This window comes from Barbus barbus, assembly GCF_936440315.1.
Source record: "Barbus barbus genome assembly, chromosome: 22".
In the NCBI taxonomy this organism is placed as follows: domain Eukaryota; kingdom Metazoa; phylum Chordata; class Actinopteri; order Cypriniformes; family Cyprinidae; genus Barbus; species Barbus barbus.
In genome coordinates, this window is record NC_136750.1 from 25,347,339 (window position 1) to 25,369,787 (window position 22,449).

Sequence of the window (22,449 nt, forward strand, 5' to 3'; positions counted from 1 at the left end):
TATGCACACGGGACAGAGAAATCATTTCAAGTGTCAAACGAAGACCATAAGGAAGGAAGATAGAATGTAAAAAGACAATAGCTTTGCCCCAAGCTGTAAGGGAACTGTTGTGTGTCTGTCATATGTTCCTGCCTCTTGTGCCCTTATTTGGTTTGTTTCCTGTTCTCGTTTCATGTAATCAGTAGTTTATTCGGTTCCAGGTGTGTTTGAGTTAATTTACTTGTGTATTTATAGTCCTGTCTGTGTAGTGCCATTTTGTCTGGTCTACTCGTTACTCCCCGGTGTTCCTGTCAGTGTCTGCCTTGTCTTGCCCTGCCTGATGTCTAGTAAATATGTTATTTGAGTTTCATCCTCGTTTCCGTGTTTCCTGTGTCCTCCCTGCTGTGTGCACCGTGACACAAGCCAACCCTAAATGACTAATTACTCTCTTCGATCTGCATATACTATTCTTTCTCACATACACACATGAAGGTGATTTAATATAAATTATTCAGCTCTTAATTACTTTTCACATGGCTCTTACAAACAGCCACACACAAAAATGCATTAATTATTCAGTTCCACAACACAGAGCCCATTATCAAACAGAAATAACACGGCCAGGCTTAATAAACACCAAGACAACAGCTGGAGGACGAAAGCCACATCGCTTAGATGTCACGGCTGGCACTGTAATAATCTCAATAAGATTAAACGGGTCAGGAACGGAGTATGATTCATAAACCAGGGTCATATTTCACCAAAATTTTTCACAAAATCAAAGAAATAGAATGAACTATAGAAAGATAGATAGATAGATAGATAGATATTTTGTGCATCAAGAATTTCTATGATATTTTGTAAAGAAAATATACAAAAGTATACATTGTATACAATGTCATTATTGTAATACATTTTTTTTTTTTTTTTGTGATTTTCTAAAATAATTGCATCCAGGTGTTTTGCACTTCCACAAAAATACTAATAATGTATGTATTTTACTGTTACACAGTTAAAAATGACAAAAAAAAAGAGAATCAAATCTAGGGTTGCAAAGAGACAGAACATTTCCAAACACTTTCCAAAATTTTCTGAAAGTTTCCAAAAAACCTTGGAAAGTTTCCCAAAATTCTGGAAAGTTTCTGAAATGTCCCACCCTATTGCAATACTAATCAAATCATCATGAACAATAATGAGATATAATGTGATACGGTAATGAATTTGTAGGGCAAATATGATAAATTGTCATAGACAGACAGACAGACATATAGAGACAGAAAGACAGATAGATAGATATTTTACTTTTTTATTTTATATACATACAGTATATATATATATATATATATATATATATATTTTTTTTTTTTTTTTTTTTTTTATTATTTGATTTCACATTATACAGTGCCTTGTGAAAGTATTCATACCCCTTCATTTTTTTTCACGTTTTATGTTGCTGCCTTATGTTAAACTGCTTTAAATTACTTTTTTCCACATCAATTTACACTTCATACACTATAATGGTAAAGCACTATAATGGTAAAACATCTATGCAAATTTATTCAAAATTAAAAACTTAAATGATTCCATTGCATAAGTACTTATACCCTTATCTGGGACAGTTGGAATTTAGCTCAGGAGCATTCATATTACTTGTAGATGTTACTAGACTTTGAGTGAAGGTAACCTGTGGCAAATTCAATTGAATAGGTATGATTTGGAAAGGCACACACATCTTAATAAAAGATCCAACAGCTGATAATGCATATCAGAACAAAAACCAAGCCCTGGGGTCAAAAGAACCATCTATAGAGCTCAGAAACAGGTTTGCGTTAAGCCACACATCTGGGGAAGAGTTCAGAAAAAAATCTGCTTCATTGAAGGGTCACAGAAGCATGTAGCCTCTTTTACCCTTAATGGAAGAAGTTTGAAACAACCTGGATTCTTCTTAGAGCTGGCCTCCTGGCCAAATGGAGCAATTGATGGAGAAGGGCTTTGGTTAGAGTGGTGACAAAGAACCTGATGGTCACTCTAGTTGAGCTCCATGATCGTATATGCAGATAGGAGAAATCTACAGAAGGACAAACACCACTGCAACAACTTACAATTTGCAAAAAAAGCACCTAAATGACCCTCAGAAAGAAAGAAATATTATTATCTGGTCTGATGAACCTCAATTCCAAGCATTATGTTTGAAGGAAAGCAGGCACTGCTCATCACATGCAGAGGTACCATCCCAAAAGTAAAGTGTGCTGGTAGCAGCCTCATGCTGTCGGTGTGTTTCAGCAGCAGGGGCAGAGGGACTCCTCAGAGTAGATGAAAAGCACCAAAATATAGAGATAGCCTTAATGAAAACCCAGTCCAGAGCATTCAGAACCTCAGACTGGGCAGAAGGTTTACCTTCCAACAAGACAATGGACCTAAAAACACAGCAAGAGTGGCTTATAGACAACTCTGTGAATGTCCTTGAGTGGCCCAGCCAGAGCCTGAGCTTGAACCCAATCAAATATTTCTGGAGAAACCTGAAAATGTGTGTCTGCCCCCATACAACCTGACAGAGCTTGAGAGGTGAGGAGAAGAATAGCAGATATTTGTCGCATCAAACAAAAAAGACTTGAGGCTGTAAAGGTGCTTCAGCTAAATCTTTAGATACTTATGCAATGTACTTATTTCAGTTTTTTATTTGTAATTAATTTACAAAGTTGTGACAATTCTGTTTTTGCTTTGCCAATATGGTGTATGGAGTGTAGACTGATGTAGAAAAACAAACCAATTTAAAGCAATTAACATAAGGCAGCAACATGACAAAAATGAAGGGGTATGAATACTTTCGCAAGGCACTGTACATGTATTAGAGGGAGCCTTGTTTTTAATTTAAGGTAAAATAATTTTTAAGAGATACATCTACATATCAGCTCATATATCAGTCTGTTACTTTTTCTTGCAACATAAGATAGATAGATATTTTACTTTTTTATTATATATATATATATATATATATATATATATATATATATATATATATATATATATATATATGTGTGTGTGTGCTGTCAAGCGATTAATCGCACCGAAAATAAAAGTTTTTGTTTGCATAATATGTGTTTGTTCTGTGTATATTTATTTTGCATATATAAAATACACAAACATACAGTATATATATGTATTTAAATATTTACATGTATTTACATGTCTATATTTATATTCATATAATTTATATTATAAATAAATATATTTAATATATAAATTTAACATATTTTTCTGAAATATATACATGCATGTGTGTATTTATATATAATAAATATACACAGTACACACACATAAAATAAATAAAAACTTTTATTTTGGATGCGATTAATCAGCATCAGAGGGAGCCTTGTTTTTAATTTATCCCCTTAACTCTCACCCCCCCATTTTTGAATATATACGTGAAAGTGCACTATCCAAACTTAAACTCTTATAATTCATGAATGCTTTGGAATACACTCATAAGGTTGGACTCTTTTTAAAGAAGACAATCAGCATATTACTGCAGAAGTGGAAGTATTTTAAAATATGAAAGTAACAAAACGTTATAGAAGTTTAAATTTACTGTAAAGAAAATACACAGTACTAAATTTTTTATAGACATTTTATATAAAATAATAATATTTTACATAACAGGTTTTACTCTTTGATAAAAAATTTAAGCCTTATGTCTAAATAAGTCATGTTCCAAATTTGAAGTTGATATGAAAAAAATTGAGGTTCCTGCGAGTTTTATTTAGGGCGTCACACCCCAAACAGCCACCGGGTGCCATCCAAACTCCATTGAATTTTTTTTATGCATTTTTCTGTCACAAAGGTCTAAATTTCTCTGTCAATATTACTCCGACCACAAAAATACCACCAAATATGGAATCCTGAGAGTCAGACCTTTCCGACAATATGCATTTTGTCAAGATTATAAAAAAAAAATGGATTCTAAAAGACCGTAATACATTGTGTAATTAGACACTTGACACCGTCAGCTACATCTATGCATCAGCTCATATCTGTTACTTTTCCTTGCAAAACCTTCTACTAACAGGGTGGAATTAAACTTCCAACAAATTGTTTAAAATTGGCTGAAAATTGAATGAAGCTATGAGACGAAATTCTCTGATCTAGCTATCCATCTCCCTCTCACAAATCTCTCCTATTGCATGTGGATAGCAGTGATCTAGCTATTCTCAAACAAACGCCTCACATCTATTATTAATAGGAACATGAAGGAGGGTGAATTATTCACTCTAATTTTCTGTAAATAACAATTAGGTGAAACATTACAACTTCCACTGCATGACAAAATGCATATTTACTGGAGTGCCATGCCTAGAAGCAATAATTTCCGCTGTAATTCTGCTTGGTCTCAGTGTGATATTCAACATTGTCTCCTCTGAGATCCCTTAACAGGAAAATATGGACAGAACTGTGAAAATCGGAACAGCCCACACTACAGATTGAGGAAATGCAAGTCAATTAGGTGGTAAACATTTCACTATCTACTTAGCTGGACCGAGCAGACAAATATGCACAGTCTAGAGAAGATTATTAAACAACCCAAATAAATGCCTTTTAATTAGGCGGTAAACATTTCACTAACTGGGAAAAGTTGGACTGTGGGTGCGAGCCGCAAACAGTAACATATGATGGGACGTCTGGTCTCTGTAACGCATCCGAAATAGATCATGAGATTTATAGGATGTACAGAAGGTGGAGAGGACCCTTCCTGAGCCCAGCGTGCGACATGACCCTGCGGCTCAGTATGGTCACTTGAGAGAGGGACCTGCTGAGCACCAACATGCCCCAGGATGAGTGTGGCCGGCTGGAGGCTGCTTATCTCAGATACGGTGCTGATCAAGGGGAGGAGAGGGCTATTTAATAATGCATGTCGAAAAAGACAGGATCAAACGTAGGGCTGAGACCAGACTTGTCTCAGACAAACCAGGCCACTGGATCGATCAACTTACACCCATGCACACACACATACAAATACAGTCACAGATGAAAATGAGAGAGATGATGGTTGTAACCTGGCTAAAAGACTTTTATCCCAGTCTTAGGATTTCCAATATATGATACCGCTAGCAAAAATGCTTTCACTTTGCAATTGTTTTTTTTATTTAAATCAATGCTCTTTATTTTTGTTATATTGTTTTTTGTAAAAAATAGTCAAAAAATTTATAAAAATCTATAATAATAATTATTATTGTTGTTGTTGTTCAGTTTAACTGAAATGATGATTTATTATTGTTTAATAAAATAATAATAAAATAAAAGTTAATAATAATAATAAAAATTTATGCTTGTGTGTTTGCATGTGTGCTTTTTTTATTATTATTATTATTTGAAATCTTACATCTTTACTTTCAGGTTTAAATTGGACATTGAATGTGGTTTCAGACTTGTGGACCCCTGTATGTGCCATCTACACATACAAGGGTTCTTATTCTAATCAACACACTAACAAAAGCATGTCAAAATGTCAAGTCCCTTGAGCAAATGCACGGATATTAACGATGGCTAAGATTTCCACCTCTCCACACACCAGGAAAAGGTAAAGCTGCCTACTGGTAAACAGTCACAAACCTAACAATACACACACGCCACATGATGTGAGAGGTTGCGGCTTATTTACATGCTGCATAGCTGGCTCTAGTGGCTGTGGACCTGCAAATATTAAAAACACCCCATAATGAGGAAAAGACCTACAGACCGCTTGTGACAGACAAACACCCGCTCTCAAGCTTGAAACGTTTAATCTGCATTATCAAAGCAGATCACAGAGGTTGGAGCTGAGAAGGCTGAGGGTTTGTGTCTGTGTTTTCAGAATGTTGCAGTGGCTGAAACAGAGAGACAGAGAGACAGATGCTAAAGCAGTCCTTTATTTAGTCAGCTGATGACAGCTCTAGGGGAAGCTATGCCTGCGATTCAAATTTTCATCAATCACTAGAAAAAAAATGGCAAAATAATGTGGGGAAAAAATAGATTTGCATTTTCTTAAGGAAATAGCAGTGGCTGTGAAGAAGAGAAAGAATGGTGTAAAAGTTTTAGCCAAGATTAGATTTTAAGCTTTAGTTCTGTTAATGAAAAGCCGAATCAGAGCTCAGAATCTTGTCAGCTGTGCATGAGAATCAGCACACAGCCTGACACCATCTTTGTAGTGTAAAGGCGAGTAGAAGGTTAAATAGATGCAAAAAAAAAAAAAAAAACGCCACATTATCATTCGGTATGCAAATGGGTGCAAAAGACTAATCACAGTTCAGTATGCAAAATATAATAAAGTCATCACTGTCAGTTAGATTTCCAATACCAAACATTCTACAGTCGAGATTTTAAGAAAGTAATCATAAAGTAATATTAAATAATATATATATACAGTGGTGTGAAAAAGTGTTGGCCCCCTTCCTGATTTTTTGTTTGTCACACTTTAATGTTTCAGATCATCAAACAAATTTAAATATTAATCAAAGATAACACAACATGCATTTTTTGAATGAAGTTTTTTATTATGAAGGGAAAACTAAATCCAAACCCACATGGCCCAAATATGACACTGCTCCGAGTGTGTGTTCACAGTGTGTGTGTGTATGTTCAATGCTGTGTGTGTGCACTTTGGATGGGTTAAATGCAAAGCACAAATTCCGAGTATGGGTAACCATACTTGGCCACATGTCACGTCACTTTCACTTTCACTTAAATTAAGAAAGCAGGAAATATTGTCAAGCTGTTCAAGGTTAATTGCAAAAAATCATAGCGAAGAAAAAAAATAAACAGCAAAAAGATTTATTAGATGTCTCAAACCCCTCCTTCAATGTAAGGAGGTAAATTTCTCCTTCAATGTAAGCCTATGAAATGGTTATTATTGTAATTAATAAAACTGAATAAAAATGAATAAAAAATATATATTGTTACATGAAATAAAATAAAACAAATATTAGATAAAATACTTAATTAAATAAAAACCTAAATTAAACTAAATAAAAAATATATATATATATATATATATTTTTTTTTTACTATTATAAGTTTAATTTGAGGCACTAAAATTACAAATTGGCAACAAATTGAAATTAATAAATTAATAAATAAACCTAAATAGTATTTTTTAAAGCACATAAAATTAATAAATGACATTCAAATTAAAACTGAAAAATAAAAAAGCTAATTCGAAATATTAATAAGTATAATCCAAATAATAATAACAATTTTTTCTTTTTTTTTTTTTTGCTTTCTTGATAGTCTACTAGGTAAAAACCTGAATGCTAATTAAGTCTAAATGAAGTGTGAAAATAGTATTTTTAAAGCACAAGAAATTAATAAAAATCTAATGAAAACTGAAAAAATAAAAAGCTTATTCAAAATATGAATAAAAATATATTACAAGTAATACTAAAAAAAACTTTTTATAAGTTTTAAATAAGCATTTTTTTCTGCTTATTTGATAGTCCACTACCTGAATGCTAATCAAAGCTGAATGCTAATGAAAAGCAAGAGTATACATATTATTTGAGACATAATTCATTTCCGAAGCACGAACAAAGGAATGAGTTATATGCCAAAGTTTAATACCCACACTTTGCCTTAATAGCACCACAAAAAGAAGTAAAAATATAAAAAAGCAATCAATACTGTTTACACAAACAGCCTTCATACAAGTACAGTATCAAAACAGCTCCTCATTAGTGTCTAAGTAAACGACTACCTTGTGGCATTTCCAAGAAAAGGAATCAATATCCAGTCTTGTAAAACCTCAAATGAAACCATCACTCCTTCGCCCCGCTCTAATCTTCCTGTCCGTATACACAAGACAATTGTGTGACAAATTGTGAGGTAAAACAGATTAAATCTATTCTAGTGAAACATTTAAGTCAATGGTAAGTGTTCTGGGGAAGCTGAGAGATGTGGGGATGAAAAACAAAAGCATGAGTGTGTTATTGAGACAGATGTGAGTGAAAGAGCAAGGAAATTCCCAAAGGCCTGTCTGTCTGTCACTAAAAGACGAGAGAACACCTGAGTAATGGGCTGAGAAGGACCAGTCCAAACATCCCTCTCCCTCTCCTGCCTCCCTGCAAAGACAACAACATTATTCACACAAACTAATACAATCATCGTCCGACAGCCTTGACCACTACTGAGACTTCCTCTGCATGCTAATGGAGCCACGGGTAGACAAACACAGCAGCCATGCCAAACCCCCTCCAGGTCTGCAGACGGGCACCAGGGAAGCAGGGAAAGCCCGACACATCTGCAGCGGGCGCAGACACCCAGAATCTTTCAAAGGCTGATAACAATTATAACCCGCTGGCATCCGTCCATCCATCTTTCCAAAGGATATGCCAGCTGGCGTGTGCGCGGACACACATGCGAACAAAAGTACACACAGATTCATTGATGCTTAGATCAGACGCAGGTCAGTGCGAGCAAACGAGAGGGTAGATGCAATTTTATTTTGCTGTCTATGGGGCATCTGTTCAACTCCAAACAAGCAACTCAACAAGTGTTCTTAATTTACACCTGCGAACACTGGCTCTTGATTACATCATGGTTTACAAATTACAGGCAAACTATCTAACGGTTTGAACATGTAAAAAAAAAAAATCTATATTTTATATATGAATCAAAGATGAAAAGGTATTTTCAAGCATCAAAACAATAAAAGTTTAATGCAGCTTTAATTTTTTTCACACATTAGAATGTGTCCAGAATGTGTGACCCATACTCGGAATTTGTGCTCTGCATTTAACCCATCCAAGTGTACACACAGTAGTGAACATACACCCGGAACAGTGGGCAGCCAATGCTGCGGCGCCCGGGGAGCAGTTTGGGGTTCAGTGCCTTGCTCAAGGGTCTCACCTCAGTCGTGGTATTGAGGGGGGAGTGAATAACCAACACTCTCTCCACCCTCAATACCACGACTGAGGTGAGGCGTTGGTTATTTACTCCCTCCCACCTACAATCCCTGCTGGACCTGAGACTCGAACCCACGACCTTCAGGTTACAAGTCCAACTCTCTATTCATTAGGCCACGACTGCTCATTATGCAATCATAAACAAATAAAGAAGGATGGTCTTACCTCTAGAGCTGCGGCTCGCTTCTTCAAAAAATGTTCTATATTCCGTGCCGCTGTTTCCACAAGCTGTGCTGCATTATTTGTTTTCACAGTGAAATAATTCTGATTATCCATAAAGATCTGCCATAACGGAGAGAAAAAGACAGTCATTAGGGACTCTGGTAATGATTGTTTTGATAATTAAGTAGGCTTGTATTGAGGCTTAACTTTCGCTTATGATTGTAGGGGTGAATACACATTAAAATGCACATAAATCAATATGTACAGGGACCTCTGACCTGTCTTAGATTATTCCCAGCGCTGGCTGTGTCTGCTAGAGAAACCAGCTCCTGCTGCAATTGATCTACCCATTCTTTTATCCTGCAAAGACAAACACTCATATTAAATACACAGTTGCAATCTAAATATAGAAGGGTCAGAAAATGTGATGGAAAATAATTCAAGTCTTTATGAAATAACTAAGCCACAGTCATGAAAACAGCTACAAATGTGAGTCATATTGAAAGCAATTTGCTGTATGGAAGAGTTACAGCAAATGTGATCTCATGACAGGTGCTTTTGATATGCACGTTTTAAAAATAGCACGAAGCAGCTACAAACGACTAAATAGTCAGTTAGCACACTGCAAGCAAGAACTCAAGACGAATAACTTGGTGAACGCACAAAAAACCCTGTCCTTCAGAGCAAACACAAAACGCTTCGAGCACAAACATGTGTACCTCATAAATGGCTTTAGGGATTGTTTGTTGTTTTGTAAATGCTGTGCTTTTATTTTAGTTTGTGTGACCCTACCTGATTGTTTGAACTAAACAAATGGCTCATTTATTTGATCAAGATGACACAAAAATCGATCAAGTAAGTCAAATACTCAATAAACCTGGCAAACATAGCAGAAGAGCAGGAAAACATGAGTGTTGACCAAACATAAAGAAGTTATGAGTGAAAATGGCACCTATAAGAACTTCAAAATAAAAGCACAAATGTACAAAATGAAATGCATCTGCAGAATAACAAAACTGTCAATCCTTCAAACTGTTACTCTTCTATATTTTTAAGTATTTATATTTTGAGAAAGCAAACAAAAATCTTTAACCTACAATTCCTCTTGCAAATCTTATAAACTGTACATGGCTGTGGAACTGTTCATAAATACGACAAAAAAAAAAAAATGTTTGTACATAAATACGACCAAATTCCGAGAAGTCACTGGTTCCAATGACTGCTGCGCATGGTTATATAACATCCAATTAATATGAATAATTACTCCTACTGCACAACCACACTTTGATGGAAACTCTCTTTCTTCATGACATTCCAAGTCACATGTTTTTCATGGCCTCTGTGATCACACATCTAAAATTACCCAAACCACGATGAGAAATTAAGGAGGTGTTTGCGACGTGTGAAGTCCATCGGAAAACTAGAGGTATCATCTCCAGAAGAACTGAATTTCTGACAAACTGTGATCCTAAACATTCATTTGTTTTTATTCAATATACTGTACATTTTATATTTGATCAAAATATGAAATGTTCAAAAGTTTTTATTATTATTTATCACTATTTATTTGTTTGTTATTTATTTTTTACTAATTTATTTTTGAGGAAATGTGTCCTTGCTAAATAAAACTTCGAATTTTCTTAAAAAATGTAATTAAATTAAAAACTTATCAAATAATGCCTATAATTTATAAATAATATGTCAGTTTCCACCAAAATATTAAGCATCACAACTGTTTTCAACATTGATTATAATGAAAAATGTTTCTTGATAAGCAAATCAGCATATTAGAATTACTTCTGAAGGATAAAGACGAGTAATGGATGCTGAAAATTCTGCTTAGAAATAGGGGGAAAATTATTTTTTTTAAAAATATTAAAATAGTAAATGGTTTAAATTGTAATAAAATTTCACAGCATACTGTTTTTACTGTATTTTAATAAAACAACTGCAGCCTTTTTCAAAAACATTATGTAGTGTAGGCCTATATGAAATAATTTCTTATCTTTAATTATTAAACATTCTCACTCACTCACTTATGCTGCACAGAAATATTCGGTAAAGCATTCTGCCCTCTCATGTATTATTTTAGCGAGAGACCAAAAGTCTGCTGTCTACATAAAATAAGCTGAGTAGAGGCTTTGTGGTACCAGAAAAATCCAGGGTCTTACTCTCTTTCCCAGAAGAACAAAAACACACATATCCACAGCAGTCGTCCAAGTTTAAGTTGTGAACCCAGACCGTCAATACTAGTATAATAGAAGCCTCCGGTGCTCTCTGTATTGGGGTCAGAACCGAATAAGTGAAAAAAAGTGAAAAAAAGATAGATGGGCTGCAAAGAATTCTAAATTTAATATAGGCTCCTCCATTTTCTCCTTTAGTGCTCTTTCTATTCTTCTGTCATAGGCTTTTTCCTCAGGGGCTGGAAACACAGAAGCACAGATATAGGTTGCAATGAGACAATCGGTTGGCTGAGGTGCTTTCTAACGAGCAGAGGTGGACAGATATGGTTATACCAGCACTTTTTTGCACTAAGACTGCTAAGTCAAAATATCCTGTTTGCAACAATGCCTCCAGCAATGTAAAGTCCCATTCCCATTCTTTAAAACATCCTGTAAATAAGCCATTACCAGTCATGCCACCTTCACTCACAGGGCTTTGGCTGGCTCACAGGATGTTGCACACTACCTAGTAAATTTACAACCACACACGTTGCCAGCTTTTATGGTGGAAAAAAAGCTAAGTTTCTCACAACCACCATGACTCATGTACTAATGCAACAAAGTCTAAATGGCTGCAGATTTAAGTAACACTTAAAGGAATTGTTTATCCAAAAAAGAAAATTTGCTGAAAATGTAGATGTGTTTCTTCATCTGAACAGATTTGGAGAAATTGTAACTTTACATCATTTGCTCAACAATAGATCATCTGCAGTGAATGAGTGCCGTCAGAATGAGAGTCCAAACAGCTGACAAAAACATCACAATATTCCATTAGTAATTCCCACAAGTCATCCATCAATTAACATCTTGTGAATAAAAAGGTGTTTGTTTGTAAGAAATAAATCCATCATAAATGTGTTTTAACAAATATGAGTCAAAACATGAGTCCATAATGAGTCAGTAATATTTGATAATAACGCTTCCTCCAGTGAAATCCATCCCACATTTAAGTAAAGTGACATACTGCCAAGTATGGTGACCCATACTCAGAATTCGTGTACACACACACACCGTGAACACACACCCGGAGCAGTGGGCAGCCATTTATGCTGCGGCGCCCGGGGAGCAGTTGGGGGTTCGGTGCCTTGCTCAAGAGCACCTCAGTTGTGGTATTGAGGGTGGAGAGAGCGCTGGACATTCACTCCCCCCACCTACAATCCCTGCCGGCCCGAGATTAAACCCGCAACCTTTGGATTACGAGTCCGACTATCTAACCATTTGGCCACGACTTCCCAATGGCCACGACTTTAAGTAGACCAACATATTTGTTTAGAACTGTTTTCGATTGTTTTCACTTGTAAATTATCACTTTTATCAGCTGTCTGGACTCTCATTCTGATGGCACCCATTCACTGCAGAGTGTGATGCTACATTTCTCAATTTCACAATTCTGCTCCAATGAAGAAACAAACGCATCTACATCTGGGATGGCCTGAGAGAGAGTACATTTTCAGCTATTTTTTCATTTACATTTTTCAACTATTCCTGAAGCCTGGTGGACAGTATAATGAAAGTACTTCATTTTAATCACAGTTAAAATATACTACAATACTATGCATAACATTGGTTGATTATAATATGTTTTAATGCATTTCACTCTTTAAATGCGTAGCCATGATATTGCAATTATTCATGAGAACATACAATGGTGCATTTTGAGGCATAATTAATGCTATAAGAAAACTTTTATAATGTATAATACAAACAGGCCTCAAGTGAAGTGTTACCCAACTGTTTATGCATCTTTTAAAGGCACATCCAACAGCATTATCTTGAATTAAAAGCTACGTCTATCTAGTACAGTAGGTAAGACATTATGTCTAGTCAAAGGAAAAAGCCAGTTCTTTAGATGGATTCTGCTAAAAAGGTAATTTGTCAGTGATCATAATGAGTTTATTTCAGCGAATGTGTGCTTTCATTCATTTCCATTTCCAAGGTCCATTCAGAGATTTCCCTGTGCTCCTCTATAATAAGCTATTTAATCCCTTTACAGGCTGAGGATTAGCACTCATCTGAAAGGGGAACAGAACTGTGACTCTAAGCTTTTTTTCTTTTTAAAGAACTTATGTCTAAGCTTACACTAAACAGTTGCTGCTGGGAACAATGCAAGGTTCTAGACCAGGGAACCATGCAACTATTTTTTTAAGGGGGCACCAGTAGCAGTCAGACTTGGGTCAGTTAGGACAGATAAAACAAAGCTCTAATGCCACTAAACTTGCACGCTTTGGCAAATCCTGTTATTGTTTCCTTTTAAAAAACATGTTACGGATAGCTTAAACATTCCTGTAGCTTAAACTGTTGAGCATGGCACTTACAACACCAAAGTCAGTGTTTAGTTCTCAGGGAATTAACTAATAAAATGTATACCTGAAATGCAACACAAGTCTGTCAAACACTATTCAAAAGTTTGGGGTAAGAAAGACGTCTTGAAAGAAGCCTCTTATGCTAACCAAGGCTGTATCAAAAATACAGTAAAACAGTAACATTGTGAAACTGTTTTCTTTTTCATATATTTTAAAATGTAATTTATTCCTGTGATGACAAAGCTGAATTTTCAACAACCATTACTCAAGTCTTCAGTATCACGTGATCCTTCAGAAATCGTTGTGATATGCTGATTTTGGCCTGCTTGTTAGCAGAGCTTCTATTATAAATACTATTTTAAAATAGTAATAATATAACAAACTTTGCATATCTAATGAAAGAGACTGAGTAAACAATATATAATTTTCCTTTTTGGCCGAACTACTCCTTTAAGTGTGCTCCTAAACATACCGCTTAATACAGCATAACATATATCTTGTCCTCTCCACAGGTGAGTGGCGTCTCTGTGTCAGTTAGTGGACCAGTGTGGGACTGAGGGACAGATGTCTCTGGCTGTCAGGAGGACACAGTCACTGTGATCACCTGCGTCATCTCTCTGTGGGAATCCTCCCTCAGTTCCCTCTCGAAAAAGCCTGTTTCTGGGCTAATACTACCAATTGAAAGAAACCAGAGGAGCAGTGTGGCTTATGTCGCTCCAAATTGAGTGGATTAGTTATTGAGTACTCTCACTTCCTTTATAAGTGTATCTGAGGCACAGATGGGAAGGAAAGCCAAAAGTGTTTTATTTATTTGTTTTTTTTGCTGTTTTGTCTTGATGCACCTTTTCTTTCTCTCCCACAGTAATGGTTTGAACAACCGTTGTACATCCAAGAACAGACAGAAATAAAACTAATGGTGGGAAGCAAAATGTATATGCAAAAAACACTGAGCTACATTAAAAAAAAAACACTGACACACATACACATATATGAATACTTTACAGTATCTCTCACAACTAAAGAAGATGGTTAAATATGTTATCTTAATGGGACAGTTCACCCAAAAATTAACATTTGCTGAAAATTTACTTAACCTCAGGTCATCCAAGATATAGTTCATCAGAACAGATTTGGAGAAATTTGGCATTACATCACTGGTTTACCAATGGATTTTCTGCTGCAAATGGGTGCCGTCAGAATGAGAGTCCAAACAGCTGATAAAACATCCCAATAAAACAACAACCAATCCACATAACTCTAATCCATCATTTAACGTCTTGTGAAGTGAGAAGCTATGTGTTTGTAGTAAACAAATTATTAGAATGTTTTAACTGTTGTCCTCTCACATCAAAATTAACTGACATTTTTTAGAACTGTTTTTGCTTATAAACAGTGGTTTTTTTTCTGTGCAGATTTCTCTCCTGATTCAGACTTTTCACTGGCAAAAACAATATTATGGATAGAGTACTCACATTTTAGCCAGAAACAATAATTGCTATTTGCTTGATTGACTAGAGTGTGTAGATTACTTGTGATGTTTTCATCAGCTGTTTGGACTCTCATTCCGACGGCACCCATTCACTCCAGAGGATCCAATGGTGAGCAAGTAATGTAAAGCTGTAACTTGTAACTTCTAATGTAACTTCTCCAAATCTGTTCCATTGAAGATACATTCTCATCTACATATTGGATGGCCTGAGGGTGAGTAAACTTTCAGCAAATGTTCAATTTGTGGTGATCCATTCCTTGAAGCTTTCCCCTATACTTTTAATTTACACTGTACTATTCTGCTGTGACCTTTTCAACAACTGAAAATAACACAAAGGCATATCATTCTTTTTCATTATAAAGCAATGCATAATTGATGTAGATTCTCAGACCTGAAGAGCCCATTTAACAAAAGCACTTGTTATGCTGAACAATTATATCCTGTTTTTTACAGCCATTACAAATGTATTGACATCAGTTCAGGCCACCCAAGAGGTTTATTTTTCCTGAATGCATGTTCTAGTGCATGAACAAACAGGTGGTCAAATCAAAAGAACCAGCTTCTAACATAATCTTTGCAAATCATTATCTTAATGCATTGCATTAATGCACTTCACACCATGCAATAAAACACAATGTGAGACAACAGTACAAAGTAAAAATACAGTCATTCTGTCTATTACTGCATTCAGAAATGATGCAAAAATCATGCAAAAATCTGTGGCATGTTAAGATTGTATACCAGTGAGGAAACTGACAAATCTGACAAATCTGTCACAACCACCTGGTGAAACAATCACATTTAAACAGCAGTGCAGACAATAAGGGCAATTCATCTCAGATGCATCTGTCCTGAAACGGGGAACAGCAATGGGCCTTCTGTACAAATTCACAACCGTGCACATCCACAACAGTTTAAACATACTTTTTGCTATACAGACTCATTTAAATATCAGGTTAACAAAAGACTTGCCAGCTCAAAACAACAAAAAAAAATTCCTCAACCATCTGTCAGGTCACAGATCCACTTCTGATGCATATTGTTATGCAGTGCATTAACTGAAGCAATACTGACATTTTGTTCAAGTAACATTTGGGCAAATAATCTGGAAATCTTTCACAAGGTAAAATAATGAGTACATTTTCAGTTAAATGTCTCATGCTGAATGATATTTGTAAAGTGAAAAATCTTAAATCATGGGAAAAGATTACATAAGGTGAAAGCGAAATGGAAACCACAGGAGTTAAAAGCTTTAACCTGGCTTAACCTCTTAGATTAGTGTCAGTACGAAGTTAAACACATACACAATATGTTTGCGAGACTAAGACCTTAATTTGACAAAATCCACCAATAATCTAAAAGAGAGCGTTTAGCTGGAGAACCATTGCGAACAGATCGAGTCAGATTTTAAGAACTGGAGCAGTGAATGAATCATTCTTTTGAGCCAGTTATTTTCAATTGGTTAAACCAGCTCACAAATTGTACTGATTCTTTTATGAATCATAGTTCAACCCTGACTCACTGATTCAGTCCCACGGGTTCTCAAGGTCAGTGGAGGAGAAGATCATAATCAGAAGACTTCAGAAGACTTTGGATTTCGCTCACAAGTCATACAGAACACATTTAAGGTGCTTTTTGTTCCTTTGAATCTTAACAGTTGGGCTTATCAGCAGTCTTGCATGGAAAAGACTTCCATGAAAACATTTTTATGTTCCACAGAAAAAAGTCACACAGGTTTGGAACAACATTAGGGTGAGTGAATAATGACAGAACTGCCATTTTCAAGTGAATTATTCTATGCCTTAATAAACAAATCAATAATGGGAAATAATGTCTCCTCCCCCCAATCATTCAAGTTAATTCAAAATATCGATTGTGAATTTGTCTGCTGTATTAATAAACAACGTTACTTGTTAACAACATAGAACATAATTTATATATTGCCTTTAAATTTACATTTTCGTTTCAGCGTTTGGACGTTATTGACCATTACCGGAGCATATAGGTGTGAAGACAATAATAAAACAAAAATCTAAAGAAAGTACAGATTACATACGATACGTTAAATTGCTAACAAGTAAATAACAGCTTGTGCATTATGCATCCGATATAAACACTCACAAAAACTTAAAATTACACTTACGCACGTTCAAACAGACACAAAGCGACTGAATGAAAGGAAAATGCGTTTTAATCAACAGTTGAAACACTGTGACGCTCTTCTGCACGGACAACAACGTCAAAGTACTTACATGAGCGGACTGGGGAACTGCGATGGGCACGAGATATGAACAGATGCGAAGAGGAACACCATCAGCACGGAGATTCTGAACGGATTCATGACCAGATCTGTTGATCTCGAGCGCACCATCATCTGTCAGTCCACACCAGTTACTTTTCTCCAGAGATATAACGCGTTGCTCTCCTGTCCTGCTGGATAATCTTATTATTTCCCGTCATCAGGTTAGAGACAGACGGGATCGGATTGGTGATGAGTGTCCTGTTGGGTAGCTCTATACGCGCCGCTTCATGTTACAAAAGCGCGTGTGTGTCTCTTCTGTGTGATCCTGCGCGCGCTCTGATCAAACTACTGACCCCGTATAGAGGGGAGGGAGAGATCAATAGCCCCGAATCAGCGTCATTCTGACAACCACACCCCTCTCTCTCTTGCCCTCTTATTGCAATAGCCTGCTATCTTTCATCGGATCTTAATGCAATGCAACCCTCTCCAGTCCCTCTCTCTCTCCTCCTCCTCCTTCTCTTATGCTTCCTCAACACATACTAAGTAACACCCTCCTGAAATCAATTAAGAATGCGTACAAAAGTGCCGTGATACCCACTGAAAGCCAACTAAAAGATTTGGCATTTACATTTTTACGCGAGTACAGTAAGTTTTTGGCACATAAAAAATAAACTGAGAAAATTTGTTAAAAAATAATTGTCTTTTATTGATATTTCATATAATACTTATGGTTACACAACGTATATAAATACTTACAATAGTCTGATATTATTAACGCCACCTGCATGCAATAATAACAATAATAATAATTTTGTTTAGTCTATTATTTGAAATATATTTGAAATTATATAAATATTTATCAAATCTGTACTACTATTACTACAAATACCTAATACATTTATAAGTAAAAATTATTGTGTTTATTATTATTTAATATTATTATTATTATTATTATTATTCAACGACAACAAAATAACAGCAACATTTTAAATAAAAACAATGCTATCATCATTCTACATGAAAAAATATTTTATATATAAATGATGAACATTTTATATTACATTATTATTTACTTATATTATTCAATAATAATAATACCTATAATTATAATTATAATAATGTATTATTATTATTATTATAAATAAAAACAATACCATCATGAGAAAATATTTTATTTATATATTTTATTATTAATATAAATTATAAACATTTTATATAATAAATCATCATTATTATGAAAATTAAAACGACATCTACATTCTACATGAAAACATATTTCTTATATTTATATTATTATATGTATATAAATTATACACATTATATTTTCATAATAACATTTATTATTTATTATTATTATTATAAAAATAACTCAACACCAAACTACATGCAAAGACAGTGAGCTATTAAATCAACTATTGCCTAAAATACACTGCATTTTTATGCTTTTGTTTGCATCTGATCAATATCAAAGGCTCTCTGTAGCTTGTTTTTCACATGCATTCGTTCATTATTCATTTAGGGCGTCAGTGAATGATGCATCTTGCATGCACAGCATCCTCTTTGTTTATATGATATAAGGCAATGCTATAAATCGCAGCTGAGTTATATAGCTATAATGCTCGTTTAAATGAGATAGTCTTTTTTTCCTTCCCAATGAAATAAAGTTAATAAGCCAGCGAGCAGGGATGGGAGGCAGGTCGGGGCAGTAAGCGGCGAGTTACCCAGGGATTTCGGCTTTCACCCGTTGCCTAGCAACCGTGCTCTCAGAGGCAAAGAAGAGTGTCAAAGCGAGGCGCGTGCAACAGGGCGCGAGACTGCGAGAGAGCGCAAGCTCTATAATAGAAGAGAGGCCTTGTGCTTTTGTTCCCTGGTCTGTATGCCGGTCCATTAGCACCCATCCATCCCATCGAACCGCGGATCCAATAGGGCCTAGAGGAGGTTTTGTACTGATGCACCACTGCAGAGAGATCCAGCGTGACCCTGTGGTAGCTTCAAGTAGAAAGAGTAAACAAACCAGGATAAAAGCTCTGAGCCTGCACTCGGCTAAATGAAAAGACGCCGTCCCATCATCAAAAACACACTTTCTCATTAAAACTCCCAATAGGGCTTAAATAGACAGCACTGTTGTGACCTCTTTCCTCTTATGCACGGCCCAGCCGATGATTAAAGGATGCTGGGAAGCGGAGTGCATGTGCACTTTGCTTGCAACCAGTTTAATGTGTTCACCCAACTCTTTTCAGCCAGCTCTGTGTGTTTGAACTTCTTTGAATACTCACACATACAGCATGGCAAGTCTCTGAGGTACTTCCTGTGTAATTATTACAAATATTATATCGCCATCTGCTGGCCAAACACTGTAAATACATTCACAAAACTATTTCATTCACTCACATGAATAGGGGGTGGGTTGAGACGATAAAATGAACAAATATAGCAATTAAGTACTTTTTAGTAATCCTAAACCATTCTCGGTAGCTAATGTGAAGGTCAATCTCCTTGTTACAGGGCCCTACTACGAGCTACATTTATATATAAAAAAATCTTATTGTGAAATATTATCATTTAAAATGTCATTTATTCCTGTGATGACAAATATACATTTTCAGCATCATTACTCCAGTCTTCAGTGTCACGTGATTCTTTAGAAAACATTTTAATATGAATATTTAGTGCTCAATAAACATTTGTTTCTAGATTCTTTGATTAATGAAAAGAAACAAACATTTATTTAAAATAATTTTGAAATAAAATAAAAATATTGTTTTTTATAATAATTGTACTGACCATATAAACATATACATATATGTTTGTGTGTGTGTATATATGCACACACACACACACACACACACATATTCATATATATATATACATATATATATATATATATATACACACAACCCGAATTCCGGAAATGTTGGGAAGTTTTTTTAAATTTGAATAAAATGAAACCTAAAAGACTTTAAAATCACATGAGCCAATATTTTTACGCACTCTTTCACAAATTGGAGAGCCTCTGCCAATCTTTACTTCTGAGAGACTCTGCATCTCTAAACATCCCTTTTATGTTACAGACCTGATGTCGATTAACGTAATTAGTTGCTAGATGTTCTCCCAGCTGAATCTTAAAAAAAATATATTGCTTTTTCAGCCCTTTGTTGCCCCCGTGCCTACTTTTTTGAGAGCTGTAGCAGCCATCAAAATTGAAATGAGCTCATTTAGTGGATAAAAGTGAAAAATGTATCTGTTTAAACATTTGTTATGCTATCTATGTTTTATTGTGAATAAAATATTGGCTCATGTGATTTGAAAGTCTTTTAGTTTAAAATGTAAAAAAATTTAATATTTAAAAAACGTCCCAACATTTCCGGAATTCGGGTTGTAAATATATATATATATATATACATACACACACACTCACACACACACACATTACACTAATATTGAGTGATCTAGGACCTTTATATCGTGAGTGCCATTGTAAAGACTGATCCCTCACAGTCTCGTTTTTACCTATGTTAAACTTAATATGGCATCTAACCTGACTAAGGTCTATGGTCCTAAAATAGGGCTGACAAAGCACTCTGCAATATATCAATTAATTCAACAAACAACCATCGAATAATAATGAAAAATGTAACATTTCTAATGTAACTGTCGACAAGATACAGTAGAAGAATCATAGAATCAAAACAATGAAATGCATTTTCACATTTGAAATAGAATCAATTTTCTTTATTATTTAGACGCAGGGAGAAAGTTTTTATTTCTTAGTTTTCATATAATATTTTTTCTCTACTGCACAATTTGCATAATTTCATGACATCCTGTGGACAACCACAAAACCATAACATTAGATTTTCTTCTACTTTTTTTTTTTTTTTTACACGAAGTGAAAAACAAGACTCATTTTACAAGCATTTTTACAGTCCGCATACATCTTCAGATGATGTGTTTAATTTTTCTCTCTTTTTAAACTGAATCCGGAGGCAAAATATATCAACAAACATCTAACAAAACATGCAACATCTATGTAAAAACATAGAAACTCTTTGACAACCATTCAATTTGACAGGAAATTTTGTGTTGTCTTTTTTTTTAACCGTATCGGTTTTCTTTCTGAGAGATGTTGTTGATTTCGTCAAACAGGTTGGAATGGATTGATCAAACACATGATTTTAAACAGATCCAGATATTACTTTCTTACACAGTTAGACAAATACAATATGTACAGACAGAGTTTGACCTTGATCACAATCACATGCTCAACGTCAGACCAAATAAATATTCAGACCTCTTCTTGTAGAAAATATCCTATATATTTACAAAATCAAAAAAATAACCAAACTCACATTCACACGGTTTACGGCAACTGAATTCATCAAACGCATCATGATTTTGAAAGGAATGGGGCAGTAATAGAATGTAAAGATGATATTTAGTAGTGAAACAAAATCAATGTGCATGTTTAAAGGGAAAAACAGAAGAAAAAAAAATCACACTTTGAAAGGTGCAAAGATCTAAATAAAACTGATTATACTTGTTACAGGTTTTAATTGGCCATCATAATTATGCACCAACATAAAATATGCATTATTATGTTTCACATATATATATATATATATATTGTATATCCTTTACAAAAAAAAATTAAATCAAAATTTTCTGGTCAGCATACAGTATATATATTTTTTGTCATTATTTACGCTGAAATTTAGAAACCTACGAAAACAATAACGTAAAGTGCATATGATTAATATGTACTGTGCCATAAATAGGAAGTAAAAAATAAATCAATAAATAAAAATAAACACTATACAATATTCATATAATTTATTTTTTTCTTTAACAGATATACATATATTCAGACACTCGCTTGATGTCGCATGTTAAGGTTTATGCATTCAAAGAACATAATCCATGTTGCATAGATTTACCCAAACAGAACCAGTGGATTTGGTTAAAACATCAGGTTGGCACACAATAGTTCATCTTACTACGACGGCAACCTTATATTCAGGTACATCTGTGCACCACTTGTGCAAGATGCAGATTAAATCATATGGAAACATTAGTGTACATTTTATTAGCCAGGTTACAAAACGATCAGTTTCCATGTGTGAAA

At 34.9% G+C, this 22,449-nt stretch overlaps 1 protein-coding gene across 1 annotated transcript in view; it reads right to left on the reverse strand.

Annotated features, from left to right (window-relative positions):
- LOC306888000 (voltage-dependent calcium channel subunit alpha-2/delta-1-like) overlaps window positions 1–17,863 on the reverse strand; it is a gene marked incomplete at its 3' end in the record, with an annotated part of 117,334 nt that extends 99,471 nt beyond the window's left edge. Inside the window, exons 1-3 of the mRNA XM_079446085.1 lie at window positions 17,338–17,863; window positions 9,350–9,431; window positions 9,075–9,191 (exon numbers count right to left, since the gene is read on the reverse strand). Of these exons, the coding sequence (XP_079302211.1) occupies window positions 9,075–9,191; window positions 9,350–9,431; window positions 17,338–17,459 (321 nt within the window). The 5' untranslated portion in view covers window positions 17,460–17,863. The remainder of the gene's footprint in view (window positions 1–9,074; window positions 9,192–9,349; window positions 9,432–17,337) is intronic.
- Between the last annotated feature and the right edge of the window lie 4,586 nt (window positions 17,864–22,449).